Genomic DNA, 25,298 nt, shown 5'->3' with positions numbered 1-25,298 from the left:
GGGTGCCTATGAACCGTCAGCGGTGCGGTGCGGTGCGTGTCGCCCGCCGCAAGCCCAAGCCCAAGGTTACGTGGCTGCCATGTTCCCGTTCCGTCGCCGTGCCTCCTCATCCTCGCCTCGACACACTTTAATTCCACCCTCCGCATCGCGACGCAGTTTCATTCCCGGTACCGACGTGGTGGCAGCGACTGCGGCTGATCGACCAGATGCGCCGTAATCCATCCTCGCTGCATACACGCTGACGGCCTCGACCCGCTTGCTTGGCCATTCACCCGACGCTCGCTCCCTACCTACCTACCACACACGACCCCTTGGTCCCTGGCCATCCATCCCATCGACGACGCTCCCTCGCAACCCCCGTTGGCCTGCATGGCCGCCGACCGTGCCCCCGCCGACCGGACACGCAAGCGACTGCCCGGCAGTTGCGCCTAGTCCACGATGCCTTCGGAGAAGCAGCCCTTCTACGACCCCGTACCGCCAACCTACGATGAGGCCGTCGCCGGCAGCAGCCGCCGCGACCCCCGGGCCTGGGCCGACGAGCGCGACGCCGCCGAGGCCGAGGCGCAATCACTCCTTCCGCACGCCGAATCCTCAGGGAGCTCATCCCGACGGCCCAACGGCTACCGGGCGCCGACAGTAGAGACGGACGACGAGTCGAGCCTCTTTGGCAGCGACAGCGATGACGACGACGACGAAGAGGCCGCCCAGGTGCGGCGCGAAATGCAAGAGATGGAAATTGAGGAGCCGTCACGCTCACGGGGCTCGTCATGGGGAAAGAGGATAGGCTTCAGGCTCTCACTACCTCGGTGGAAGTGGTCGTGGAGGCCGAGGCTACCGCGGTTCCGTATCCGGTTGCCGTCACGGGCACCCGCCGCCGAGAGCACCGAGACGACGGAAGAAGGCGAGGAGGCGACCGAGACGCGACGATGGCGGTGGCCCAAGCTCGACAGATTGACAATGGTGCTTGTGTTTGCCCGCATCATTGCCCTCTTCATCGTGCTGGGCTTCCTCTACTTCCTCTTCGCCAGCGGCGTCTTCGGCAACCTGTCGTCGCGCCTCAACGGCGGCATGCGCTTCGACGCCGAGGACCTGCGCCAGTTCCTGCAGGCCAGGGTCGAGCCGATGCGGCTGCGCGCGTCGGTGCAGCACTTTTCCAACTACGCGCACATTGCCGGCACCGAGGGCGACTACGCCACGGCCATGGACGTGAAGAGCATGTTCAGCAGGGCTGGACTCGACAAGGTGTCGGTGGACGAGTACTACGTCTACGTCAACTACCCGACAAAGGACGGCAGGGCCGTGCAGATAATGGACGACAAAGGCGAAAAGGCGATTTGGACGGCCAAGCTGGAAGAGGAGGAGCGCGGCGGCGAGACGGCCGGCCGACAGACGTATGCGTTCCACGGGCACTCCAAGTCTGGGGATGTCAAGGGGCCGCTCATCTACGCCAACTACGGCTCGCGCGACGACTTCAAGAAGCTCAAGGACAAGGGCATCGACACCAACGGCGCCATCGCGTTGGTGCGATACTACGGCACCGAGACCGACCGGGCACTCAAGGTCAAGGCGGCCGAGCTTGCGGGTTTCGCGGGCTGCATCATCTACAGCGACCCCGCCGAGGACGGGTTCCTGAAGGGGACCGTCGCACCCAAGGGCCGCTTCATGCCCGAGGACGGCGTCCAGCGCGGCGCCGTCAGCCTGATGAGCTGGGTGGTGGGCGACGTGCTGACGCCGGGGTGGGAGAGCAAGAAGGACAGGCCGCGCATGAAGGTCAACGAGACGGCGGGCCTGGTCAAGATTCCGAGCCTGCCGCTGGCATGGCGGGACGCGCAGGTCCTGCTGCAGCACCTCAAGGGCCACGGCGAAAAGGTGCCGGACGGGTGGAAGGGAGGCGTCCCCGACGTGGAGTGGTGGACGGGCGACCATTCCTCACCGATTGTGCGCCTCAAGAATGAGCAGGACGAGAACGAGCAGCAACCCATCTGGAACGTGTACGGCAAGATTGTCGGCATGGAGCAGAGCGACAGGGCCATCATCCTGGGCAACCACCGCGATGCGTGGGCCTTTGGAGCCACGGACCCGCACTCGGGGACTGCCATCATGATTGAGCTGGCGCGCATCTTTGGTGACCTGGTGGCGCGAGGATGGAGGCCGCTGCGGACCATTGAGTTTATGTCGTGGGACGCGGAAGAGTACAACCTGATTGGGTCGACCGAGTTTGTCGAGAACAACCTCGAGCTGCTGCGGGAAGGCGCCTACGCCTACATCAACCTCGACACGGTGGTGACGGGCACCGAGTTCCGCGCGGCGGGTTCGCCGATCATGGAAAAGGCCCTGCTGCGGGCTCTGGACCGGGTGACGGACCCAAAGACGAACACGACGCTGCGGCAGACGTGGAAGCCTGCCAAGGGCCGGATGGACGGGCTGGGGGCGGGCAGCGACTATGTCGCGTTCCAGGACATTGCCGGAACGAGCTCGCTGGACCTCATGTTCCAGGGCGAAATGTTCCCGTATCACTCGAGCTACGCCGACTTTGCGCTCGTGGAGAACGTCATCGACCCCGGGTTCGTGTACCACCAGGTGCTGGCGCAGGTCGTGGGGCTCATCATCCTCGACCTGGCCGACCGGGCGGTGCTGCCGTTCGACTCGGTGGCCTACGCCGAGGCACTCAAGGGCTGGGTACACGAGCTGGGCAAGTGGATAGACAGCAAGGGAGGCAACAAGGACGAGAAGACGAGGCTGCCGATCAAGGAGCTCGAGGACGCGGTCGCGCTGGTCAAGAGCAACGCCGAAGAATTCGCCAAGTGGGAGCTCGAATGGGACCACCAGGTGCTGCAGACGGCGGGCTGGGAGGCCAACGACCTCGGGGCGAAGCGCATCATCTTTAACGACAAGCTCGCCGCGTTTGACACGGCGCTGCTGGATCTGGAGCTCGGCGGAGGGGTGAGTAACTACACTGTCCAGTCCTTTGAACCCCTGGCCAACGAAGCCGCGCGATCAGGGCGGGCCAAGCGAGACGCATGCATGCTAACGAGACTCGCGCACCTAGATTCCCAACCGCACGCAGTTCAAGCACGTCGTGTTCGGACCCCAGCTGTGGTCGGGCTACGACGAGAGCTACTTCCCGGCCATCCGCGACACGGTCGAGGCGGGCGACTGGGAGCTGGCGCGGCGCGTGATGGCCAAGACGTCGGCGATTCTGCGCAGCGCGGCGACGGTGCTCCAGATGGAGAAGTAGAAGCGCGTTTTCAGTTGACGCGCGACGAGACGAACAGTTTTTTTCCCCTTGTACAATTTTTGGCTGCAAATCGCGTGGGCAGGGAAAGCGAGGGTGAAGCTTTGCTTGCCGCCGACGAGGAAGAAGCATCAGACATGTGGCGGGCGCCATTCCTAACCTTTTTCTACCCCCTTTTACGTCCTGTTGTGGGCTTTCTTGTGTCCATTTGTTATGTTGTCTTGTGTTCCCTGTCTGAGGGGGTGTGCGGAGCGTGTGTGCTCTGGGACCCCCGTGGCAGAGCGGTCATTGCATGGAGTTGGGATTGCTTGGATTGCGCGTCCCTGGGAAGACGCCCGGGGAGGCGGGGGCGGGTCGTGCCTGAAGTCGGTGAATAGCATTAGCATCATCATCGACCGTCTGTCTGGCTTTGTTTTGTTTTTGCGGAAGAAAGCGTTGTGCGAATATCATCATCTCGAGTGGAACGTTTTGTCCTGACGCTCGTCTCCTTCTAATACGTGTTTGACGCCGTCCCGAGCCCGTCAGTTGGGCATTCGTACAGTGACCTCCATCTACTCGGAGCTCAGCGACTGCTGCTGCTTCCTCTCGTTATACTCCCCCACCGACACCAACCTCCCCACCACATCATACTTCTCCAGGAAGCGCTCCTCCCACCCCCTCAGCGCCTCCATCTCGTCGGGTCCCAAATCCGCCAGCGTGTCCAGCGGCCCGTCCAGGTCCTCCGTCAGCATATCCTCGTCGAAGCTCCCGCAGGCGAGGCCCCTGCTGGCGTCGCGCCCCGCGAAGTTGGCGTAGGGCCCCCCGGGGCCGTAGAAGTTGCGCCCGCGCGAGACGTCGAAGACGCGGCCGCGGACGGCGAAGTAGACGGGTGCGCCCGGGGCGGAGGTGCCGTTGTAGGGCAGCAGGCTGCGGGGCGTGTACGTCCGGAAGACGGTGGGCGGGGGGCCGCGCGGGAGAGTTGGGTATGAGGAGGATGAGGAGGAGGAAGAAGAGGAGAAGAAGGTGCTGTAGAGGGTGTAGAGGAGGAGGGAGAGGAGGATGAGGTTGAGGGGCGTGAGGAGCGCGGCGCTGGTGGGAGACGGAGCGTTAGCTGAGGTCGCACACGCACGATTGGGGATGGAGACGGGGGAGGATGACGGCGGGAAGGATGTACCTGGCGGGCTGTTTGGCGGCCTCTTGGGCCATGCGGTGCTCGACGTAGTCCATTGCGTGCGTGCGTGCGTCGCAGAGGCCGAAAGCCGTACCTGGCTTGTGGGCGTCGGGCGTTTGCGCGGGAAGCTGTAGATGGCGATGGGAAGAGGTGGAGGAGCAGGAGGAGGATTGGGAGAGGCGGCACTTGTGAGACGTGGAGCCGCTGGCTCGTTAGATAGGTTGTCAGCTCCAGCTCCGCGCCGTTCCGGGGCATCCATCCATCCATCCTTCCAGGAATCCAGTGTTAGTGGCAGGGGTCCGTCTGTCCGGTCCGTTCCCACAGGTACGTACCGCATTGACCGGACCGCACCGACGCACCGACGGGATGACGACACACTGCCGCTCCGGCCTGGTTTCAGCCAGTACTGCAGACGCAGTGTCAGTGAAGCTATGTTCCGAATTCCACGACTTGGATATAACGTTTTCTGTCGTAAGAAATTACAGTACAGGGACGAGATGGCTTCCAGCGATGATGAGTATGCAACAAAAAAAGATCTTGAGGGTGATGAATTGGGTTCACGTTGCCGCTGTGCCGCGCGGGGAACCGCTGGCAGTTCAGGGTCCTGGTGTCGCTGCGCACCACCACGTCAAACGACCTCTCCTCTACTGCACACATCACAATGTCCAGTGCGGCTTCGAACCAGGCCTGCCTACCAAGGTCACCCTCGTTACACTTCTGCGAAACATAGCATCGTCTCCACTGCCCTTACAGAAGGTGGCCTACCGACACCACAATGCTGAGCTCGCCCTGCCGCCCGAGGCGGCATGAAGACTACACCGTCGCCGTCATTTGCGCCATCGGCTTCGAGATGAGCGCTGTCTGATGCATGCTCGTGATCGAGCATCCCCGCCTCCCCCACAGGCAGGGCGACTCGAACGTGTACATCCTCGGCGAGCTCAGTGGCCGCAACGTCGCTACGAACATGGACCGGTCTTTCCCTTCCATCAAGTGGCGATTTCTCGTCGGCTTCGGAGGAGGCGTGCCCAGCGACAAGCACGACATCGGCTTGGGTGATGTTGTGGTCTGCATGCCCGACGGCCAATCCGGCCAGAGAGGATCGGGCCCTCCGACTACCAACCGCCGAACCTGGGAACAGACTTGAAAGGGCTTTTGATGGTTTCAAGAATAAGACTGCAAATGCGTCTAACCGCCAGACAGACTCCCAGTGCTAATGAAAACGACAAGGACGGCGGCGTACCTATAGCCAGATTGGTCAGCAGATAATGCATCATGCCCCGATGAAGTGAAGATGAACCCACGTCGCTGTACCGACGAATATCTCCGGTCTCCTTGCCTTCGTGATGACGGCAACGCTTGCGGCGAATCCGAGAGTGAACAAGGTGACCAGCAGGAGTTTGATCCAAGGTGTCTGCACCACATACAATATAATGATCGGTCCGACGAGAAAGGTAGTGGCCACAGCGATAGTGATTGCGTTTAGAATCGTGGTGACCATGGCCTCTTCAAACCGTGCTATTCGCGGCTTTTCAGGGTCCAAGCCCGTCTCCTGGGACAAGGGTTAGGCAGTCCGCAACAAAAGCAAGCAGAGGGGGATCGTGTGGTAGCATACGGCACGCGCCAGCCGTTTCCTCAGGAACTGCGAGAGGTAGTCTTCGTGGCTTGCAGGACCCAGGGCCACGAGATCGTTTTCGGCTTCCAGATAGTGTCTCGCCTTACCCTGAATCTTGTAGACACCGCCCTGTCGCATCATATCACTCAGGGTCCCGACCACTCTGGTGTTTGGGCGTCCTAGCTGCGCTAAGCGACTTCGCAGGAGGAGAGCTTCATCTACTTATCTTAGCGCAGGATTCATTCTAGGCAATGATATTTCGCTAGTTTCAAGTATAGGAGGGATTACACACGGTATTCCTTGATCTTTAGCCTTAGTTCAAGTACGAGGTCCATTCTCTGCTGCGCGTCTGGCTGTCGAGGGTGATTCGGCTGGCAATGCGCGACCAAGGCCTCCAAGCTGAACGTCTCCGCTATTGCATCCGGACTCAGGCGCCCGGTAGACTCTCGGTTCATCGTAGCCAGACGTTCCTCGATCTCCATCATCTCGCTCTGAAGATACAGGAGGTTGACGGCTGCAAGGTTATCGAACCTGCGAAAGACAAGGCCTTCGCCATCTTGGTCAGAAGCAATCCAGGATGACCACTGTGCGTAGCCCGCGGGCGTCGCGGCTTGAGCCATGGGCGAGGTTGCAACATGAAAGACTCGGGTGTGCACACTTCTTCAAGCGAGATCACTGTCGAGAATACTCAACCACAGGAGACCCTATAACAATAACGACGCAGCCGCCTTTCGTCCCTGCCGCAGGTGCGTGTCAGGCTTTTAAGTCACAACCAGCACAGCCATCACTGAATCGGAGTGATGCACAAAGTACTGGGATTGCAGTCGCTCAGCCGCACGACGTGGGGGCGTGTAATTGGTTTGTTCCTCGAGACATCCCGGCCCCAGAGCATGCACAGGAGGCCTCGACAGAATGAACACGGGTTCAAGTACATAATACCCTCAAGTCGTGTTCTGCAAAATGATTCTTTTGATCAGGCGCTCTTTGACCTCCTCGTCAGCACAATCTTCTCTCCAACGCAGAAAGCCCTTATTGATCCCAACAAGATCCAGATTGAGAGGCGGATGAAGGACTAGTGCCGCAAGAACCGACTCTCGCCCATCACCCAACGCGTCCTGCCCCTTCTTGCGGACATACATCGTCGAGCAAATTTCCCGGATTCGCCGTGTCTCTGCCCGCTCCAGCAATGGACCGACTCACAAAAGGATGGGTTCAGCATTTACGCAAAACAGCCCGGCAGGAGATAGCTGCCAGGAGCTGCTGCCCACTCTGCGGGGCCGAGATCCAGCCCGACCTCGACTCCTTCACTGCCCATGTCCGCGCAAACGTCTCCAGCCATCCTACCCTTGCCGACGCCGCCGACATTGAGGAGGCTTTTAAGCACGTTACGATACACAATCCCCGGTAAGCCCTGATGCCCTCGTCTTGCTTTATGCTTTGTGCTTTATGTCTTCTCCTGTGCTGTCATGTCATGCCATGTCCAGCCATCTCGTAACACAGGGTGCCGCCCTCTCCACCTATCCCTGACCCCTGACTTCTGGTGTTGACTGCGCAGATCCAAACTCGCAACCTGGTCTTCGGACGCCACTGGTCTCGATCGGCCAACTAGGAAGCGTCCCGTTCCCAGTGCTTCGGCTGCCGTGAACGATGCCGATGGACTGGAGTGGCCGGAGGACCCTGACGACGAGAACCAAACCAAGGGGAACCGGCGTGGAAGCAAGAAGCTCTGCTCCCCGCCCGCCTCGGTGGCCCAGCAGCGTGGCTCCTCACCACCCACCCCAGGCCGCAGCCGCTCGAGACTGAATAACATGAGTGATTTCGACCGCGGCGCCGCGTCTAACCGTCCAACCGGTGGCCAGCTCTGGAGCCCGGACGATGATCCGCGCCCGAAGACGCCAGTGACCCGACACTCACAGCTTGCCAGCTTCAGCCACTCCCGCCGAGCCCGGCAAACGAGGACGCAACGTTCCTCCCCACGGAACGGTGACTCCTCCGTCGAGCCTTCTTCGGCATGTGAGATGATGAGGCAGCCTGAGACGAGACCCATCTCCCAAGAACAGCTTATCGCCGAGGTTCGGGGCATCTACGCCGGTCTAGTCATGATTGAGAGCAAATGCAAAGAGTACGGTAGCTCGCAAGAGACGGGGCAACTCAGCCAAGGTCAGTACCAGGCCCTTATTTCGCTACAACGATCCGCTCTTTCTAAGCACCACGACTTCCTTCTAGCTAGCCACCATCCTTCCGTCGAAGGGGCTCTACGCCGTCTCGCCTTCCAGTATCACGCGATCATAGCGCGGACAAAGGCGTTGCAGCGACAACAAAGCCAATTTGAATGGCGCATCGACGGCCTTGTCAACGGCAATCCCATTTCTGCCCTAGCTGATACGGGCGCCAACTGTGTCGCAATATCAGAAGAGCAAGCGAAGCGATTAAATTTGACGCCGGAGCCTGGGGGCGCAGGGAGGCGTTTCCGGCTTCCGTGTGGACAAGTTCGCGAATCATCTGGCGTCGTCCAGACGAACTTCAAGTTCGCTAATCAGGAGGGAAGCGGGGTGTCGTACCCACTACGGTGCTACATCATGCCACAGCTTGAGCGTGATCTCATCCTCCCTTTCAAGTTTCTGCAGGATACAGGGACGTTTTCGCAGCATCGAAACCGCCTGAAGGAGGTGCCGATCGGGCCGTTTGACCAGGAGAGAGTTTCCCTCCGGCTATTAGACGGTCACAGTGCCTTCGAGAACGAGGACAAGGCACGTCTGGCGGGATTCGTTGGCGGCTTGCCGTGCGTAGCGGTTCCGGATACGGGTTCTACCATCATGGCTATGGCTGCTTCCTTTGCGACAGACCGCGGTCTCGATATCGACCCGACGCGAAGGATCAAGGTCAGGTTCGCGGACGGAACTGAAGCCACAACACTTGGCACAGCCACGGCGTCTTGGGCCTTGCGGGAGGACGACTACCCGGTCAATTACGAATGGCATGTTCTGGAGGGACTGAGCGTCAACGCCATTTTGAGCATCGACTACATCAAGTCCCACGATATCTTCGGCGGCGAGCACGAATCCAGCTTCGTTGACGCCGACACGGCCGTCGATTGGGAGCATTCGGACATTTTCGGCATCTTTCGGGTTGCCGAGGGCAGCGAGGAACTTGGCAAACTCGCAGACGACTTCTTCACTGACAGTACGTCCTTCTCCTCTCCGCAATTGCTTCCTCTACTTTCTCCCTCCATCTCATCACATTCGCCTGTGCTAATGGCAAGCCGCAAAATGCAAAAGTCAACTCCCCAGACCGCTTCACCTATCCGCAGCGCGTCAAGGAGTACGCGCGGCGGGAGGAGATCCAAAATGCAATCGCCAAGCTCCCTACAGCCCAGCATGAGACCGCGCAGGCGGCTGAGAAGGACAGGCAGAGGTACTGGGAACACCGTCAAAGGATTCATATTCTCGGCCTCAACAGACAATTAGTACAACACGGCGATGAGCCACCCCCTGATACGGCAGCGGCGGAACTATCGTCGCTAGAGCCCTCGGATAAACGACCCGACAGGCGGTGGAAACTTTGGCGTCGTTACAAATGAGTAGCGGCTTGACGAAGTTTAAAGGCACGACTTTATAGGCCCCCGCACGGCAGCTCTGATGAGAGTTACGCTAGAGGGGGGAAACGCGATTTGACGTGGAACGAATTCAATGATAGTATCACTCCCCGCTTGTGTTCGAAGTATAAACTAGATACTGCCACCTCCCCTAATCCACCGCCTGCCGTTGCAACGCCTGCGAGTGCGACATGCTAGGTCGGTAATTTAAACGGCACGGCCTGGGGGGAGAGACTTTGACGAGGGCACTGTTTTTATGGTGCAGTAACACCCCGTCTTCTGTATCGCATGCACAGGCAATATGCCGTCTCCAGCTCAGACATGGCCATTGATCTATAGTGGGCCGGACTGTATAGTCTCTAATCTCTATATCTGGCCTTGAATGACTGTACTTTCCAGTATCTGGTTAAGCGTCGCCCGGCGCTGATCACGGCGCCGCTTCGATGCCGTCTGTGCCGACGCGCTGTGGCAAATCGAGCTGCAGGTGAGATTAACGAATCATCATCAGCCCTATTACCCAGGGCCAACCATCATCGCCCTCTGAGAGACGATCTCCCTCATGCGGTTCCTCTGTCTTTGACACGAGGGAAGAGCATCGCCAAGATGGCCGCCAGTATTTACAAGCCGCTCGACAACTCTGTGCAGGAGATTCGACTCCTGACTCCATCTCCATCGCAGGCTAAATCCGGCACGGAATGGACGCTGACGATCGTTGCCCTCGATGCTCCCCCGCCGCTCGCGGCGCTGTCGTATCTCTGGGGAGAGGCCGCAGAAACAGTCACAATCAAGATAAACGGCCAGTCGATGCTGGTGACGGCGAACCTCGCGTCTGCCCTGCGGCATGTAGAGCAGCACTGGCGACAGCGCTTCCCCGGCCGAGACGTGGCAGAGTTTCACCTCTGGGTCGACGCCGTGTGCATCAACCAGAGCGACATTGCCGAGCGCGAACAGCAGGTGAAAGTGATGGGCCGGCTCTACTCCACCGCAGAGCTCGTCATGGGGTCCCTGGGCCCGTCCAGCGATGCCATCAGAGTAGCCATTGACACTCTGCGTCTCGTGCATGGCGAAGTCGGACAGCTTGACGATGACGACAGCGAGTCGCTCGAGGCGAACCTGAGCTGGATGCAGAAACACGCCGTGCTCACCGACGCCGACGTAGGACTGCCAGGCGACCAGTTCGACGCCAACAAGTCGTGGCGCATGCTCCGCGAGTTCCTCTACCTGCCATACTGGCGCCGCGCATGGGTCGTCCAAGAGATCGTCCTAGCAAAGTCCCTCCTCTTCTTCTCCGAGGCTCAAGCCCTCGACCCCGACGCCCTCTTCACCATCCTCCAATGGTTCAAGACCACCCGCGAGCTCGCCAAGCTCCCCGACGCGCCCCGCCGACCGCACTGGCTCATCCCGTCGATCTGGAACTTCCTCACCTACGACAACCTCCTGGGGTGGAAGGCCGTGCTGCGCATTGAGTGGGCCCGGAATGCTGACCGCGACAGCCGCTTCTTCAAGCTCCTGCTGTCATGCGCGGGAAATGATCTCCGCGCGACGGACCCGCGGGATCTCATCTACGGGACCATGGGTCTGACGCGGATGGGATTTGAGCCTGACTATTCCCCCAGTGCGTCGCTGGGCGAGTTGTATGCGAGGTTCATGGTGTGGTGGCTGGAGCAAGTGTCTGCTCTGCAGGCCGAGGATGAGGACTGGACGCTGAATCATTTGGACTTGCTCGGGCAGGCTGGCATGGGACAGGTGGACGATGATGGCGACGATGTGAAGAACAAGGAGCTGATGCTGTCGCTCCCATCCTGGGCGCCCAACTTTCCCCTACACGCCAACACTTACACGCCTCACATCCTAACGACACAGAAAAACGCAGACGCAGACATCTTCCCAGACGATGCGCCAACACCGCGAGTCCAAGGCTTGAGCCTCTTTGTACCAACCATCCTTCTTGACTCGATCGTCAAGGTCGACAAAGTCAAGGCCACGAAACAGAGCCATGGACTTCTCTGCTTCGTCATCTCCTACGTCTCGCAGCACGCGGCCTATCCCACCGGCCACCCATCCCTGCAGGGCCTCTTTCGCACCCTCATGAAGGACATATTGGGCGATGCCAGGCCCGAGGACCGAACCGTGATGACGCGTTTCTTCGGCTTCGTCCGCGCCCTGATCCACGGCCCCGAAACGGGAGTCATTGAACTGAAGCCTGAAGAGGCACTTGAGAAACTTGCCTTCAGCATCGAGTCTGGTGCACAGTTCGCCGACTCGGTCCGCGCCGTGTACCTGCCCGACATGGACGCCGAGACGGCGGCCTGGGCGGAGAAGTGGCTCCCGCTGCTGCTCCGGCCGAGCTGGGACGGCGGGTGGCAGGACGCGGACGTGCTGGATCTGTGTCTGAGGACCGTGCTGGAGACGAGGGAGCTGGACTATACCAGTATCGCGACGACAGAGAGGGGATACCTCGGCGTGGTGCCCATCGGGACCAAGGTCGGTGATCAGGTTTGCCTGATGAACAGGAGCGACTGTGCTTCGGTGGTAAGGGAGGGGAATGGATACTGGGAGCATGTGGGAAGGTGTTATAGTTTTGGGCTGTCGGAGTATAGAAACGAGGGGTTTGTAAAGGAGATGCCTGCGTATAAAGTGTTGGAGTATCGATAGAGCTTGCAAAGGAGTTACACTCTCACAGCTTCAACTCGTTTGTGCTAGAGCCGACTCCGAAGAAGTCCAATAACAGTTCATGCTCATGCAACTCAGGCAATCTCAGGTAGCACTTGATATTCCCTTTCTATCATCAAGCATTTCGCTACTGTCCAAGGCTTTCAAGAGGTCCAGGTCCACGCGTATCGGCATCTCAAGTGTAATCACAAGCCCGGCCCGCATCTGAACTCACAAATTCTCCTGAGCCCTCACCACACATCATCATCCTGGCCTCGAGCATTCTCACCGCCACCAACAACGGCGGCCCAGCCATCGCCTCCAACCCCTACTGCCCATACCCCTTCACCACCAACCCCCGCCGCGCCTCCCACTCCTCCTCCAGCATGCCCATCTCCACCAGATCCCACCACTGCCTGTCGAAGCGCACCCGTCCGCGCAGCCTCCCCTCCTCGACGAAGCCCGCCCGCCGGTACAGCCCCAGCGCGCGCTCGTTGTAGCTCGCCGCTTGCAGGCCCACGCGGTGCAGCCCCCCGTGCCGGAACCCCCAGTCCACCAGCCAGCCGAGCGCCTCCCCGCCGAGGCCACGGCCCTGCGAGCTCGAGGCCAGGCATAGCGCCACGTTGGCGGACCGGTGGTGCGGTGAAGACGGCGCGGTGGCGTGCAGTGCTGCGAAGCCGATCATCTTGGGCTTCTTCTTGTCGGTAGTGCTGGTGCCGGTGCTGGTGCCGCTGGCGCTGGAGATACCGTCGTCGCCAGTTGCTGGCGCTGGTGCGCCTTTGGTCTCCCATTTTTCGTTGTCGCCATCATCATCCGGAGGGAGACACACTGCCACGGCGATGAGGCACCCGGCGATGACGTCCGTGTACGCGGCGCTCTGCTTGCGTGACTGCGGGCGCAGCAGGTCGCCCGTCGAGAGCGCCTCCACAACGGGGTCGTTGGAGATATGCTCGTGCATCCACGCCTGCGTCTCCTCGTCCTGCGCGTCAAAGGGGCGGTAGACGAGCCGTTCCGAGCGCCAGGCGTTGCTGGCCGTAGTGATGACCGAGTCCATGATGGCGATCCTGGAGCTTTGTCTCATGGGTGGTCGGGATTCAAGAATGGAGAATCCCAACTGTGAGCAAGGTGTAATGTGATGCGCCAGTACAATACGCTCTGTCCATAAATGAGCGAGTCCGTTTAACTTTAGGTTTGTCGTCCTTCCGCGACGGCTACCGACGTAGTTGATGCGCAGCGTACCTTATATGTCCCTGATTGTGCCTCTGCGCCCTCCGTGTTCACGACGGGGCACGCGCAACGGCGTCGTCTGTCCATTCGCGGCGCTTTGCCAGTCGTGACGCTTCCCGCAGGCAAGGCCTGCGTAATCTGCCTAAACGGCGCCGCCGCCGTCGTGGTGCAGCTGCGTAAGATCGGGGGACATGGCGAGTTGCGTTGCGCGGCGAGCCCCATTGCCGTTAGCTCCTTGACGATCCATTTACTTACTGGGCGGAGTCTCAGCAAGCAACAATTCGAGGTGGGCGCCCGTCTACTGATGCATCTGTTCATCCTCAGATACGCGAGGGAAATAGATGTGAGGTGCTCACAAAGTGGGCATGGGCACTAAGCACACTGTTACATGTCGAGGACTCGAGCATTGCGAGTGTTCCGTAGCAAAGTATTAAGGCAGTGTCTGGTGCATGTGATCTGGTTTGGACAAACGGATGGGCCCAGCGATTTCTACGTCGCTGGCTCCGTCCGGGGGTAAGTACTTGGTTGCAATACTATCGCTAGACAGCATTTCTGGCTGGTAGTGAAGAAGTTTCTTGACTACATGTACTTCGTACGGACTTCCGCTACGTGGACCTACGTAGAACTGCATGTGGCCATGAACGACCTCCGCATCGTCAAATCACAGCGTCCTGCAGATACAATCTCATCAGCCTAACTTGCTCCGAAGGGGGATCCAGATGCATAGCCCTCGGACGTCAAATAATAGCTTGCTATCAAGCAAGCCGGGGAACGAGTGACAACGGCTTTAACGGACGGTTGGAAACCCGCCCCGACGTCTGCGAGGGACTGTCCGTGTGGGTTTCTGCTTTACCTACAACTCCGCAGCTGAACTGACACATTCCAGTGGCTTAGACAGCGGCCCCACCCCGATGTTCCCGACGCCGTAGTGCCTCATCAGACGGGGAATGGGGACCTGGAAACTGACAACCTCCGTCGCAGGCATTCATTCTAAAAAGCATACCTCGGGGTTCATTTGTGGTTCCTTTCTGGCCATCCTTGAATAATTGCCGTAGGGTATGAATATGAACATATGCGGCTTGAGAGTTTGCCGAGCAACTCATTGATAGGTGCAGCTGTCACGTCATGCGACGTTTGGAGGCGTTATCAATCGCGGGGTGGCGCGCAAGAAACTGACGATGTGGCGGAACGATCGCAAATGCGGGGCCGACTTTACCGAAGGCTATCGGCCGATCACCCGTCGGAGTTCACATGTATATAAGGATGAATTGCGTTTCTCTCCAGATAAAAACATTCATCAGAAATTCCAATAAACTAACGCCTGTCACCACTCTTGTGCCAAGAACTCCTGCGTCATCTTACAGTAACACGCAAACATGTGCGCGACCAAAGTCGAGAGCAATTCCGGACCGATTCCCGAGGCGATGGGCCAACTGGTCGAGACCTACGCGCAGCTGTTCAAAAACGGCCAGCGTTCCCCCATACTGCGTCGACCAGACGAGTATGGCATGAAGTACGAGGACATATTCTTCCCTTCCCTTGACGGTACCATCTTGCAGGGCTGGTTCATCCCTGCAGCCAATTCCAAGAAGCTCATCATTGCCAACCACCCCATGACGTGCAATCGCTACGGGTATCCCGGACATCTGGAGGGCTACGGGGGCTTTGGGGGATTCGAAGTCAACTTCTTGCCCGACTACAAGGCTCTCCACGACGCTGGCTTCAACGTCATCTGCTACGACCTTCGCAACCATGGCATCAGCGATCAAGGCTCAGGAGGTACCTGCGGTGCTCTCGGATACTATGAAGCTCGCGACGTCGTCGGCTCTCTCAAATATGCCCGCTCGCGCCCCGAGACCAAAGATAACTCCATCGGTCTTCTGAGCCGCTGCATGGGCGGCAACTCCACCATCCACGCCATGACGCATTTTCCCGAATACTTTTCCGACATCAAGGCCCTTATCCTCCTGCAGGCCGTCTCCGGGCACGCCTTCGTGGAGAAGGGCGCCATCAACTCCAACCTCGACGTTGCGGCAACTGTGGCGGCCTTTGACAAGCGGATCCACGAATTGACCGGCTTCCGCCTGAAAGAGCTGACTCCCATACCGTTAGCCAAGAATGTGACTGTTCCAACTCTGTTTGCGCAGGTTCGGAAGGACGCCTTGATCGATACGAAGGACAGTCAGGAGATTTTCGATGCTCTGGGCAGCAAGGAAAAGAAACTGATCTGGATCGAGGATTCGACCAGGCGATTCGACGGCTACAACTACTTTGCCGAAAAGCCCGCTGAGATGGTTCAGTGGTTCCAAAAGTTTGTTTAGAAAGAAAGAGACAGTATTAGGAAAGCCTGCGAATCTTATCCGATTGTGATGGTGTAGGTCGTGTACTTCGCGAACGAGCTGTCGTGGGGTCGTGGGCGCGTGCCTTTGTCTGGACGACAATCGTCACCTCTCGTGAAGAATGTGCAGACTCTCCTGTGAAAATCCACGGTCGACGCGTTGCCTTGTCTCTGTACCAAACAACCATCGCAGGTTCGCGTGGACAGCGTCTCATAACAATACAGCAAACCGCTCCTTTCGCCGGCAAAGCCCATCATGTGCGGACACCACCTCGCTGCCGTTTGCGACGCGTTCGCACATCATACGCCCGTCCAGTGGAAGCTGCACCAGGTTCCCAAAACCGCCGCAAGGCAATGATGAGATGAGTGAGCTGCAAGCTGGTACAAGACTCTGCATTTCACTGCGCACCCTGGGTCAAACATCGCGGTGCGGTGTTTGATGCCCGAATTCTCGCCTCTCGCCTTCAACCGATACTACAGATCTCTCCCCAGTCTTAAACACACACAAAGAGTCCATTATTCTAGACCATATTATTTCGCTTGCCAGGTCTCAGCGACATGAACTTACAAGGGCCTTTCATCAACTCAACTCCAGTTACGCTGCCGTCCCCATCTCGACACTTGAGACAGGCACCGCAAACAACGGCACAGCACAAATGAACGCAAGTCACGCAGTCGGCCATTTCTGATCACGCACACTCTTCACCCGAGACTTGCATTTTCGCAGGCTCTTTCACAGGTTCCTCTGCGCACGCAAGCCCCCACCCACCGACCACATGGTCGACCTGGTTGAAGTGCCTTGAACTGAGTTGAGTTGAGCTGAGCTGCTTGCTTCCGAACTCCGCGCCAGCTGACAACCAGTCCCTAGGCCCGGTAAACCACACCCAACCCTCGGTTTGCACCAGATACATGCACCGTTTCACAGGCGGGCTGCAGGCCCGGCAACTCAACATGACCAGTAGACCGGGAGGCCACCCGGCCGTGTTCTCATACACGGCTCGATTCACTGGTTTGAGCCGACCCATCGCCACCGCAACGAACAGCTGGCTGGTACCTCACCTGCCCGAGTCAATAGCGCAACTGCCCTATTGTTCAGTACTCTCGACGCAGTTAATCCAGCCCGGACCCGTTCATGTTCACATTCACCTGTGCTGATCCGCGCGCAAACGGCCCGCCAGCTGGCAGTATATAAACTCGCCGAACACACCTCCCGCAGGCAGAGCTCACCTTCACCTCAACAACAACCTCTCCGGATTCAACCTACTAGTTCCACGCCACATCCAGGCTCCATCCCAGTGACTTTGACCCTCGCAACGTTGAAGGCTCTCGCGGCGTTGAAGGCGCCTTGAATGCAAGAAGTTGGCTCGGTCCAGGCAGGCCTTCATTATGGAACCCTATCGGCGACCCGAGACGGACCAGGTGGCAAAGAATCGCAAGGCTCTTGTGGTGGACACCAGCGGAATCTCAACCGCAGGGCCGGCGTCGTCGGGAGGCTCGTCGGCGCGCTTCACGCCCAGCCCGTATGATGTCCGTTACTTTCCTCGCAACGAAAGGCCGCGCACCCCAGTTCGATATGAAGATGTCGCATCACAGTCCACCAACGACACAGCACCAGATCCGGATGCCGGCCGCGGCTTCACCCACCGTGCCGTGATGGACGCGTTTGCTCCGGCAAACAGAGCAGGCTGGCTTGGTGTTCCCTTCTCTTCGCGGGGCTTCCCCCACCAGGATCAACAGCCTGCCGACAGTGCCTACGGCTCTTTAGAATCTCCTGTTTCTCTGCCCTACGGCCAGGTCAGCAACTCGCACCACCACCGCGGGCTAAGCATGGCCAGCTTGGCGACGGTGAAGGAAGACTACAGCCGCGGTGGGGAGTCTCTGCAATTCAGCGCGCAGAAGCAGGAGTCTCCCTTCTCAGCGCCTGTCTTCACAAACATGGAGCCACAAGAACGTGCCGTCGCCAGACCATCTCCTTTTGCCGCATCGCTCTGGCATCAGCGCTCGGCATCTGTACCCAGAGTTGGACCTAGCAGTCTGTCAACTGCACTGCGAAGCGCGACACAGAGTTCTTGGGCCGCCGAAGATCCATTTTGGTCACCTCGGACGGGAAGAGTTGGTGCGCCTTCTGCGCCTCTGATGAATCGAGAGAATGGCCGCGACGGACAATCTTGCACCGAGGATCCCGGGCAGCAGAGCGCCTTCAACATGCAGGACCTTCGTGTAGCTCTTCCCGCGCTCACCGGAAACGACCACACCCAGCGGTGCAACGATCGAACCCATAATCTGTCGCATAACCATGGCGACAGAGGCCCTGCTTCTCTTGCTTTGGGTCGGTTGGGCCATCCGTCTTCGCTTGTGAAGGTTGGTCACAGCGCGGCTGGCACGCAGCCCATAGACGTGTCTCCTGCATCCTCGGCATTCCCAGCCAGGGGCATGCGGAGTCTCGCAGTTCCCGGCTTCACGCCGATGCGCGCTTGCCTGGCCGCCGCCGAAGAGGAACGAGCCCAGGGCCAGCAAGTCGCGAGGCCTGCTCTGAGCAGCCAGGCGTGTTGCTCGTCCAAATTTTCTGTACGATACAAGGGCATGCATACAACAAAGAATGCCAGCAACGACATCCTTCCCGACAGACTCAACTGTTCGGTCTGGATCACCAATCTCCCGGAGGACATCACCTACGCGGAGCTGCTCGAGAGTGTCGGCTCCCGTGGGCGAATTTTCTGTTCCTTCATCAACAGTCCGGACGGGATCAAGTTTCACACGGCCGCCGCCAAAGTGGTCTTCTTCAAGCCTGGCCCCGCGCAGAGGCTCCGCGACGAGGCCGCTCATCCAGGTTTCTACGTCCGCGGCCATCGGACGCGCATCACCTTGAATCGCATCAAGAGCGGAGAGGTGCAAGTGGCGGGACGCAACTGCCGCGTTCTCATCATCACCGGACGGGATGATTTCGTCAACGAGCAAACGTTGCGCGAGTGGTTTGACAGACGCATTGTGTGGCAGGGAGATGGGGTCAACGAGCTCATCCACGCGCGGGGCCGGAGAGTGCTCGAGTGGCGATTCGGCTCGTACAGAAACCAGGCCGAGATGGCCAAGCTCGCGCTCGAGAAGGACCGCCCGGTCGGCCTGGAGCACGTCGAGTTTGGGTTCGACCCGAACGAAGTCGGTGCCGAAGACATGTCGTCGTACGCAATTGCGGCGGAGCGCATCCAGGGCAGATACTAATGGTTCGGTGCCGGAGATTCCGATCCAGTTATGGCTGTGGTTGAATGGGGCTTTGATACAACGCAGACGAGTTACTTGGCTCTTGGACGGTTGTGTGCCGTAGGAAAGTCGGGCTATCCGCCAACGATGCCGAAAGGACATTGCTGTTGCTGCAGTAGACAGTTTGAGCTTACAAAATTGCTCAGTGAATAGAGAGCTGTACTCTGGTAGCCGGCAATTTCGTGACGATGTGGTCGCAAGCTTTACTCCTCCAAATCTCCCCAGTATGCTTTGAGGTCTTCTGCGCGCCACTTTGTTCTCCATCCGCTCTCCCGCTCGATTCTGTCGAGCAGCTCCAGAATAGTTCGGTGTTCTTCGGGGTGGCTCATACACCTCCCGGCAACCCATAAAGGCTGAATCCCGTTTGTCCAGGCCCCGTGGTGTTCGTTGGACATACTTATGGCACAGACTCTCCGTGCGTGCCAAAGGATGGTGCGCGGTCGCGGAGTCAGTCTGACACCTGGCGGCTGGTTCTGCAGCATGAGCAAAGAGGCCGTGTGGTGGAGCTGGTTCCCGGATATGGCGGCGGGGTTGGAGAAAATGACTGTCGGAAAGGGAGACTTCGTGGACGAGGGTATCGTCATTATTGGAAGCAGCGGAGCTGGCCGGGCATCGTGCCACTCGGATATGTACCGCCAAAGTTTGGTCCATCGCGCCCGAAAGGCAGGATCTGAACGATTCCCGACATGCAGGGCGGCCGTATCAGATAAAGGCGCGAGCAGGTCTAGCACCTGGGCCGTGAGGTAGACGGCATAATTGGACCAGCCGGTAAAGTCTCGTATAGCTCGGAATCTCTGTACATCTTGGTCGAGATCGTTGGTGCTACTGCCCATCGTGGCTGCCCAGTGAGATACAGGGATGAGAGTCGTGACGGAAGAGATGAGGCCGCCACAGACGTCCATTCGGGCGAAGCACCAGAAAAGGGCTTGTTCAATACCGCCGACGAACCCGTTTATGCCAACGGCCTCCATAAGGCTGGCGCAGCCATCCAGATGGCGCTGCCAGGCCTTGGGCGAGCAGCTCATCATCTCCAGGACACATAGGATCACACACGAAGCGATGACGGCAGTGCCGCGGGAGGGAAGATGTGGCAGAAGGTGGTGGATAGCCTGTTGATACAACGCGAGAGAGCGATCGGTCGGCGAAGTCGTCTCCTTGAGCTCCATCTGACGCGCGGAGAGTGCAAGAATTGCGTAATGTAGATGATCGTGGTCGGGGGCCATGGTGGGAATGATTTGCTGAAAGTGGCGGTCATTGTCAAACTTGTCAAGCCATGGGGAGACCTCGTCGAACCAGTTCCGCCAGAGGACACACTCGTCCTCCTTGGGTAGCAGTGAAGGCAGCTGGGCGACGGATATTGACAGGTCCAGTGCATATTCGGGCACCTTGCCGGGTTCTTGGCTGACACCATCGTTGTCGTCGAACTCGAACCTCGGGGTCGCTTGACGAGTGGGGGCGTTCGACTTGACTTCGTGGATCAAGTGATTGCGCAGAGTTGAATGCAGCTCGTGGTACGCAGAGCCAGGGAGAAAAATGCCGTCTTCGATGGAGTTTGTGCCATCCGGGGTAATTGCCTGGAGCTGCTGATCAATGTATTCGGGCACATCCAAGCCGATGGGCAGGGTTGGTGAGGGATGGCCGCCTTGGCTGAAGTAGAGGAGGTTGGCGACGGCGCTCTCCGTCTGGCGGTGGCCGCTGGGTGAGCCATTCGTCGCGGCCAGGGACGAATTGGTGTCGTATGCGAATGGTCCGGTAGATGCAGTGGAAGATTCGCCACGACCAGCGGGTGGTGTGGTCAACGTAGGTGAAGCCGCATCTCCTCCACGTCTGTCCTCCTCGTCTCGAGGCGAGTAATGGAGCTGCGTCGGCGGCGGTGACAGGACGTTGTACCCGCGGATCACGTCCGACGTGACATCGAGAATCTCATACTTCTTGGGAGGCCGCTTCCTCGCCCGAGCCATGGACGGATGCGAGCCGTCGAGGCAGCGAGCGTTTTCGGCGCGAAAGTTGAGGCGCACGCCCCATTCGCAGCTCTGGCCGCGACGAGTGCAGGCACCGCATGACGGGCGGCGCTCGTCACACTTGCGCTTCTTGCGGCGACAGGCAAAGCATCCGGTGCGCGTGCGGTTGCGCTTGGCGGGCGCGGACGCGGACGCGGCCGGTGAGGAGTCCATCTCGACGCCGCGGCGCTGGTGACGGCGATGTGATGCTGGAGACAGACCAAGACGGGCGTTGGCGGTTGTGGCAGGCGCAGCCGCTGAGGAAGTGGAGGCGAGACACTCCGGAGCTGCTCATTGCCGGTTGCTTGGTGGCTCCTTCCTGTCTCGTTCGTGGCAAGAGCGACCAGTGCAATCCAGCACAGCACCTTCACGTATACGTGCAACAAGCCCGCAAAAGAAAGCCCTTTGCATGCATTAGAACTCCATTCCAATGATACAAGAATAATTGGGTTCAGTACATAATGTGACACAAAGGGACCTGCGACTCGTCTATTCCTCCAGCGACATCGGCGGGAATGGGTCCGGCGGCAACACTGGCCGCTTCCCAAACAGGAATGTCCAAGCGACCCCGCCAAGACGGTCGCCGGCCACAGTGCCGCAGATCACTGTAATCACCACCTACTGCAGTCCACCTCAATTCTTCCACTTGAACCACTTCTTATCCTCCGCCTTACTCGCCCTCCTCTTCGCCTCCTGCTCCTGCTCCGCCATCCACGCCTGCAACACCATCACCTTTCTCTCCATGTCCGCCTCGGACGGCATCCCGCCTCGCCCCCCGTCCCGCGCCGTCTCCTTGTCCGCCGACCCGACGTACTCGCCGTCCGCGACGCCGAGCATCCGACATAGGCCCTCCGCCTTACCCATCAGCCACGCGCCGTGCCGTAGCCCCTCGCGCCAGTTGACGGGGAGATTCACGTATCCTAAATAGGCGCCCAGCAGTGCGCCCGCGAAGCAGGCGTTGGTGTCGGCGTCGCCGCCGAGCATGATGAGGTCTGTGATGAGCGGCTCGAACGCCGCCGCGCGGGATGTGAGCGTGCCGGTTGATGTGCTGCGCATGGCGAGGCGGAGGAGATGTAGGCCGGAGCCGAACGTCTTGTACACGTAGCCGATCTTGTAGCTGTCGTCCAACTCTAGGTCCTTGAGGTGTTCGACCTTGGCGTGCCGTCGCAGCTCCGTGGCGTCGAGGTCTGGCTCGTCTCGCCTTTCCGGGTCGTCTTGCAGTGCTCGCGCTCGGTGCCTCGCGTACCAATTGATGGCCGTCTCAACCATGCTGTCAATGTCCGCCTCGCTGCGCACCTCCTGCAACACCAGGCCACGAACGAGGGCGGTGCCAATGGCACAGGCGACGACACACCGAGGATCAACGTGCGTCACAGCGGAGAACGCCGCGGCAACCTCAAAGGTCTCCTCAACGCTCTTGTCCAGGCATACAAGCCCCAACGGATGCGTCCTCATCAAACTACCGTTCGGTGCCGCATTATACTTGGCATTCACCCAGTGCCGTCGCGCAGTGGCCTCCGGGTCATCGAGGTACGTCTTCGTTCTCACGATGGCGCCCACCGTGCGGCCCAGCCCCAGAGGAAGCGTGTCGAGCGGCAGAAAACCAAACTGTACCCACGTATGCAGCCTCGCAGCGAGGTCCTTGGGATCCAGAGTCTTGAGGTCGGTGTGCAAGCAGGAGAGCAGGAGCAGCATGGCATGGTCGGTGTCGTCGGTCCATTCGCCCGGCCGGTGTGGTCCCCGGTGCGTGTCCCTGCGGAAAGGCGTCGCCTGCGACGCGGGAGAGAGGACAAACTTGCGATCGGGATATGCTGCGGCTGACAACTCGCCGGACAGGAACTCGGTGTAGAGGCCAACGGCGTCGCCCAGCGCCGAGCCGACGATGCAGCCGACGATGCTGTCGTGGAGGCCCACCTTGGCCAGCCTGTGCAAGCCGCCTTGTGATAGCTGTAGTTTGTCCATGACGTTTTGAGATATGTTGTGAAACCTGATGAGGGCGGCGTCGTCAACTGTTATATGAGGCTAAAGCTGGAGCCTGTCAAGGCAGCCACAAAACGACAAATGAGCCTCGCCGAGCGCTAGGCACACCGCGAGATCGAGTGTTGACCCATGCCCGCTAATCTCAGCCGCAACGGCACTTTGAGTCCAGCCCCAGATGGACAGCAAAGCATCTTTCTTCCGTGGGTTAAACGGACACCTCGGCGATGCTTGATAAGTCAAGCGTCCGGTGTCGCGGGTAGCTCATCCTCACTCGTGTGAGGTCGGATTCCAAGGTCACGATATCTCACCATGCATAGCGACTGGTGTCGCAAGGCTGAGAACTGGCATTCGCTTCACAATTAAGCTGACGCGCAATGTCCTCCGTCAACCCGCAAATCCGCCCCGTGCATAAACGACGACCCTTCAGACAGCAGAAACACAGCCGGCGCTTTGAAGTCTTCTGGCGCCCCGAGCCTACCAAGCAACGCACCAGCCATCCACTTGTCCTTGACCTTCGGATTCTCTGCAAGGAGCTGATCCGTCATGGCCGTCCGAATATACTGCAGTACCAAAATTAGCACATCTGCGGCTTGGCTACACCGGACGGGGAGCCACCACTTACACCAGGGGAGATCGTATTGACGCGAATGCCGTATTCGCCCCATTCCTGCGCCAAGGAGCGGCACATCTGCTGCACAGCGGCCTTGCTCGAGTTGTACGCCGTGCATGTGAGGCCCTTCTCATCTCATCAGCCTCGCGCTCATTTCTCGAGGACTTTCCGCGACTCACCCGATTGGCAATGTTACCCGATATGCTCGCAATCATCACGATGCTCCCCGGCCGCCGCGCCTCCTGCAATATCCGCGCCGTGTGCCTGCATGTATTGAACACGCCCGTCACATTAACGCGCATCATCCTATCAAAGTCGGCCGCTGGGTACTGAAGCGCCGGTGTTTGCTGCTGTATTCCAGCGCATGCGATGCAACCCCAGAGCGGCTCCCCGCGCGCCCCAGCCTCAGCTGCAATCTCATCGATGCTGGCCCCCAGGGCGGCGTCGTCTATGACATCGCAGATGCGGTACGACGCGGAGGCTTTGTTGGTGGAGGCAGTCTTCTCGAGCCTCGCCCAGTCAGGGCCAGGAGACGGTAGCACGTCCAGGCAGGCGACGCTGCCACCGGCCTCGACCACGGCCAATGCCATGGTAAGGCCGAGGCCACGCCCGCCTCCGGTGATTGCGATGGTCTTGCCTGCGAGTGAGAAGAGAGCAGGAACAGGGGTGGCTGCTGACGGTGTCTGGAGTGATTCCGGGATGGGATGCGAGGGGAGCTCGAGGTCGCGAACAATGGAGGGAGCCATAATGACGAGATGAGCAATCGGCGTAGTCCAGCGATGGCGAGAAGCGAAGCCTTAACAAGGAGCTTCATACAGCGAAACGCTCCAGGAGATGCGACGCACTTGTATTTACGGTTTTCATTCATTAGCGATCAGGATGCTTACCTACTTACTCTTCTTTGGGACCAGACTTCTCATTGTTCATTTGGTCTACTCGCATTGATGATACTACGAGTACGCACACTGGGAGAGGGAACGGCAACCATAAGCGCGGGCACCCGTGCAGACTTCAACGCATTTCAAAAGTGGGACCCCTGTTTATGGCAATTTGTACCGCATCCCGATTCCCGACTGGAATCCCGACCAAACTTCAGGTCAGGTACCTATGCTGGGACACCCGCAATCGGGCAATAGGAATACGGAAGAAATCTTGAATAGCGGCGGTTGTCGACATGTGCAGCAAACCATGAACTCGTAGCCTGGCCAACAAGACCATCGCAATATGAGCAGGCCCCGCGTGAACCATGCAGGTCCTATGCAGTTGCATCAGCTGGATGCCCGTTGTGTTGCCAGCAGCCCTGCAATTACATGCCTTCTCATTCTTATTTTAGCCCGCAAGTTGACTCCCGAAGAGACAGGTGGCCATCAACCAGTCCTGTAATCTAAGCTGGTCGCAACGCAATGCATACAAGTATACGAAAAGAGGCGGCGTTGTACAGCAGAATGTGCAACCAGCCACTTCGTTCCAGATTCTCTGTCCGCCCACAGGGTACTAACGTGAGTTCCATACTTCGTACATGAGGGACCAATCCGCCAGTTAGCCACAGGGATTCCATTCGCGACTCTCATCCATCAAACTCCGTTGCAGTGGCTCAACTCGTCCACGACCATCAAGATGGACACAACGCAAGAGTCAATA

General features: G+C 59.0%; 10 protein-coding genes across 10 annotated transcripts; 5 read left to right on the top strand and 5 right to left on the bottom strand.

Moving 5' to 3' along the window:
- Nucleotides 1-438: 438 nt before the first annotated feature.
- PLICBS_006836 (uncharacterized protein) lies at nt 439-3,238 on the top strand (the record flags this gene model as incomplete). The annotated part of the gene is made up of 2 exons (XM_018320217.2): nt 439-2,943; nt 3,050-3,238. The coding sequence occupies 2 exons, from the start codon at nt 439-441 to the stop codon at nt 3,236-3,238; spliced, it is 2,694 nt and encodes an 897-aa protein (XP_018180114.1).
- Nucleotides 3,239-3,786: 548 nt separating this feature from the next.
- PLICBS_006835 (uncharacterized protein) lies at nt 3,787-4,441 on the bottom strand (the record flags this gene model as incomplete). The annotated part of the gene is made up of 2 exons (XM_018320216.2): nt 3,787-4,303; nt 4,389-4,441. The coding sequence occupies 2 exons, from the start codon at nt 4,439-4,441 to the stop codon at nt 3,787-3,789; spliced, it is 570 nt and encodes a 189-aa protein (XP_018180113.2).
- A 794-nt stretch (nt 4,442-5,235) lies between these two features.
- PLICBS_006834 (uncharacterized protein) lies at nt 5,236-5,529 on the top strand (the record flags this gene model as incomplete). Its single annotated transcript, XM_065601068.1, has 2 exons — nt 5,236-5,244; nt 5,293-5,529. The coding sequence occupies 2 exons, from the start codon at nt 5,236-5,238 to the stop codon at nt 5,527-5,529; spliced, it is 246 nt and encodes an 81-aa protein (XP_065457140.1).
- A 41-nt stretch (nt 5,530-5,570) lies between these two features.
- Nucleotides 5,571-6,617, bottom strand: PLICBS_006833 (uncharacterized protein; the record flags this gene model as incomplete). The annotated part of the gene is made up of 4 exons (XM_065601067.1): nt 5,571-5,625; nt 5,687-5,934; nt 5,998-6,160; nt 6,286-6,617. The coding sequence occupies 4 exons, from the start codon at nt 6,615-6,617 to the stop codon at nt 5,571-5,573; spliced, it is 798 nt and encodes a 265-aa protein (XP_065457139.1).
- A 566-nt stretch (nt 6,618-7,183) lies between these two features.
- Nucleotides 7,184-12,357, top strand: PLICBS_006832 (uncharacterized protein; the record flags this gene model as incomplete). Its single annotated transcript, XM_065601066.1, has 5 exons — nt 7,184-7,401; nt 7,553-9,180; nt 9,276-9,411; nt 10,186-12,080; nt 12,296-12,357. The coding sequence occupies 5 exons, from the start codon at nt 7,184-7,186 to the stop codon at nt 12,355-12,357; spliced, it is 3,939 nt and encodes a 1,312-aa protein (XP_065457138.1).
- A 215-nt stretch (nt 12,358-12,572) lies between these two features.
- PLICBS_006831 (uncharacterized protein) lies at nt 12,573-13,298 on the bottom strand (the record flags this gene model as incomplete). The annotated part of the gene is made up of 1 exon (XM_065601065.1): nt 12,573-13,298. One exon carries the CDS (start codon nt 13,296-13,298, stop codon nt 12,573-12,575), a length of 726 nt encoding a protein of 241 aa, XP_065457137.1.
- Nucleotides 13,299-14,847: 1,549 nt separating this feature from the next.
- On the top strand, nt 14,848-15,792 carry PLICBS_006830 (uncharacterized protein; the record flags this gene model as incomplete). Its single annotated transcript, XM_018320211.2, has 1 exon — nt 14,848-15,792. The coding sequence occupies one exon, from the start codon at nt 14,848-14,850 to the stop codon at nt 15,790-15,792; it is 945 nt and encodes a 314-aa protein (XP_018180108.1).
- A 1,403-nt stretch (nt 15,793-17,195) lies between these two features.
- PLICBS_006829 (uncharacterized protein) lies at nt 17,196-19,028 on the top strand (the record flags this gene model as incomplete). Its single annotated transcript, XM_018320209.2, has 1 exon — nt 17,196-19,028. The coding sequence occupies one exon, from the start codon at nt 17,196-17,198 to the stop codon at nt 19,026-19,028; it is 1,833 nt and encodes a 610-aa protein (XP_018180106.2).
- A 242-nt stretch (nt 19,029-19,270) lies between these two features.
- On the bottom strand, nt 19,271-21,241 carry PLICBS_006828 (uncharacterized protein; the record flags this gene model as incomplete). Its single annotated transcript, XM_018320208.2, has 1 exon — nt 19,271-21,241. The coding sequence occupies one exon, from the start codon at nt 21,239-21,241 to the stop codon at nt 19,271-19,273; it is 1,971 nt and encodes a 656-aa protein (XP_018180105.2).
- Nucleotides 21,242-21,700: 459 nt separating this feature from the next.
- PLICBS_006827 (uncharacterized protein) lies at nt 21,701-24,403 on the bottom strand (the record flags this gene model as incomplete). The annotated part of the gene is made up of 4 exons (XM_018320207.2): nt 21,701-23,076; nt 23,538-23,607; nt 23,670-23,783; nt 23,837-24,403. The coding sequence occupies 4 exons, from the start codon at nt 24,401-24,403 to the stop codon at nt 21,701-21,703; spliced, it is 2,127 nt and encodes a 708-aa protein (XP_018180104.2).
- Between the last annotated feature and the right edge of the window lie 895 nt (nt 24,404-25,298).

This window comes from Purpureocillium lilacinum (assembly GCF_023168085.1).
Source record: "Purpureocillium lilacinum CBS 284.36 DNA, scaffold_5, whole genome shotgun sequence".
NCBI classification, from domain to species: domain Eukaryota; kingdom Fungi; phylum Ascomycota; class Sordariomycetes; order Hypocreales; family Ophiocordycipitaceae; genus Purpureocillium; species Purpureocillium lilacinum.
This window is presented reverse-complemented; position numbering and strand designations above follow the sequence as displayed.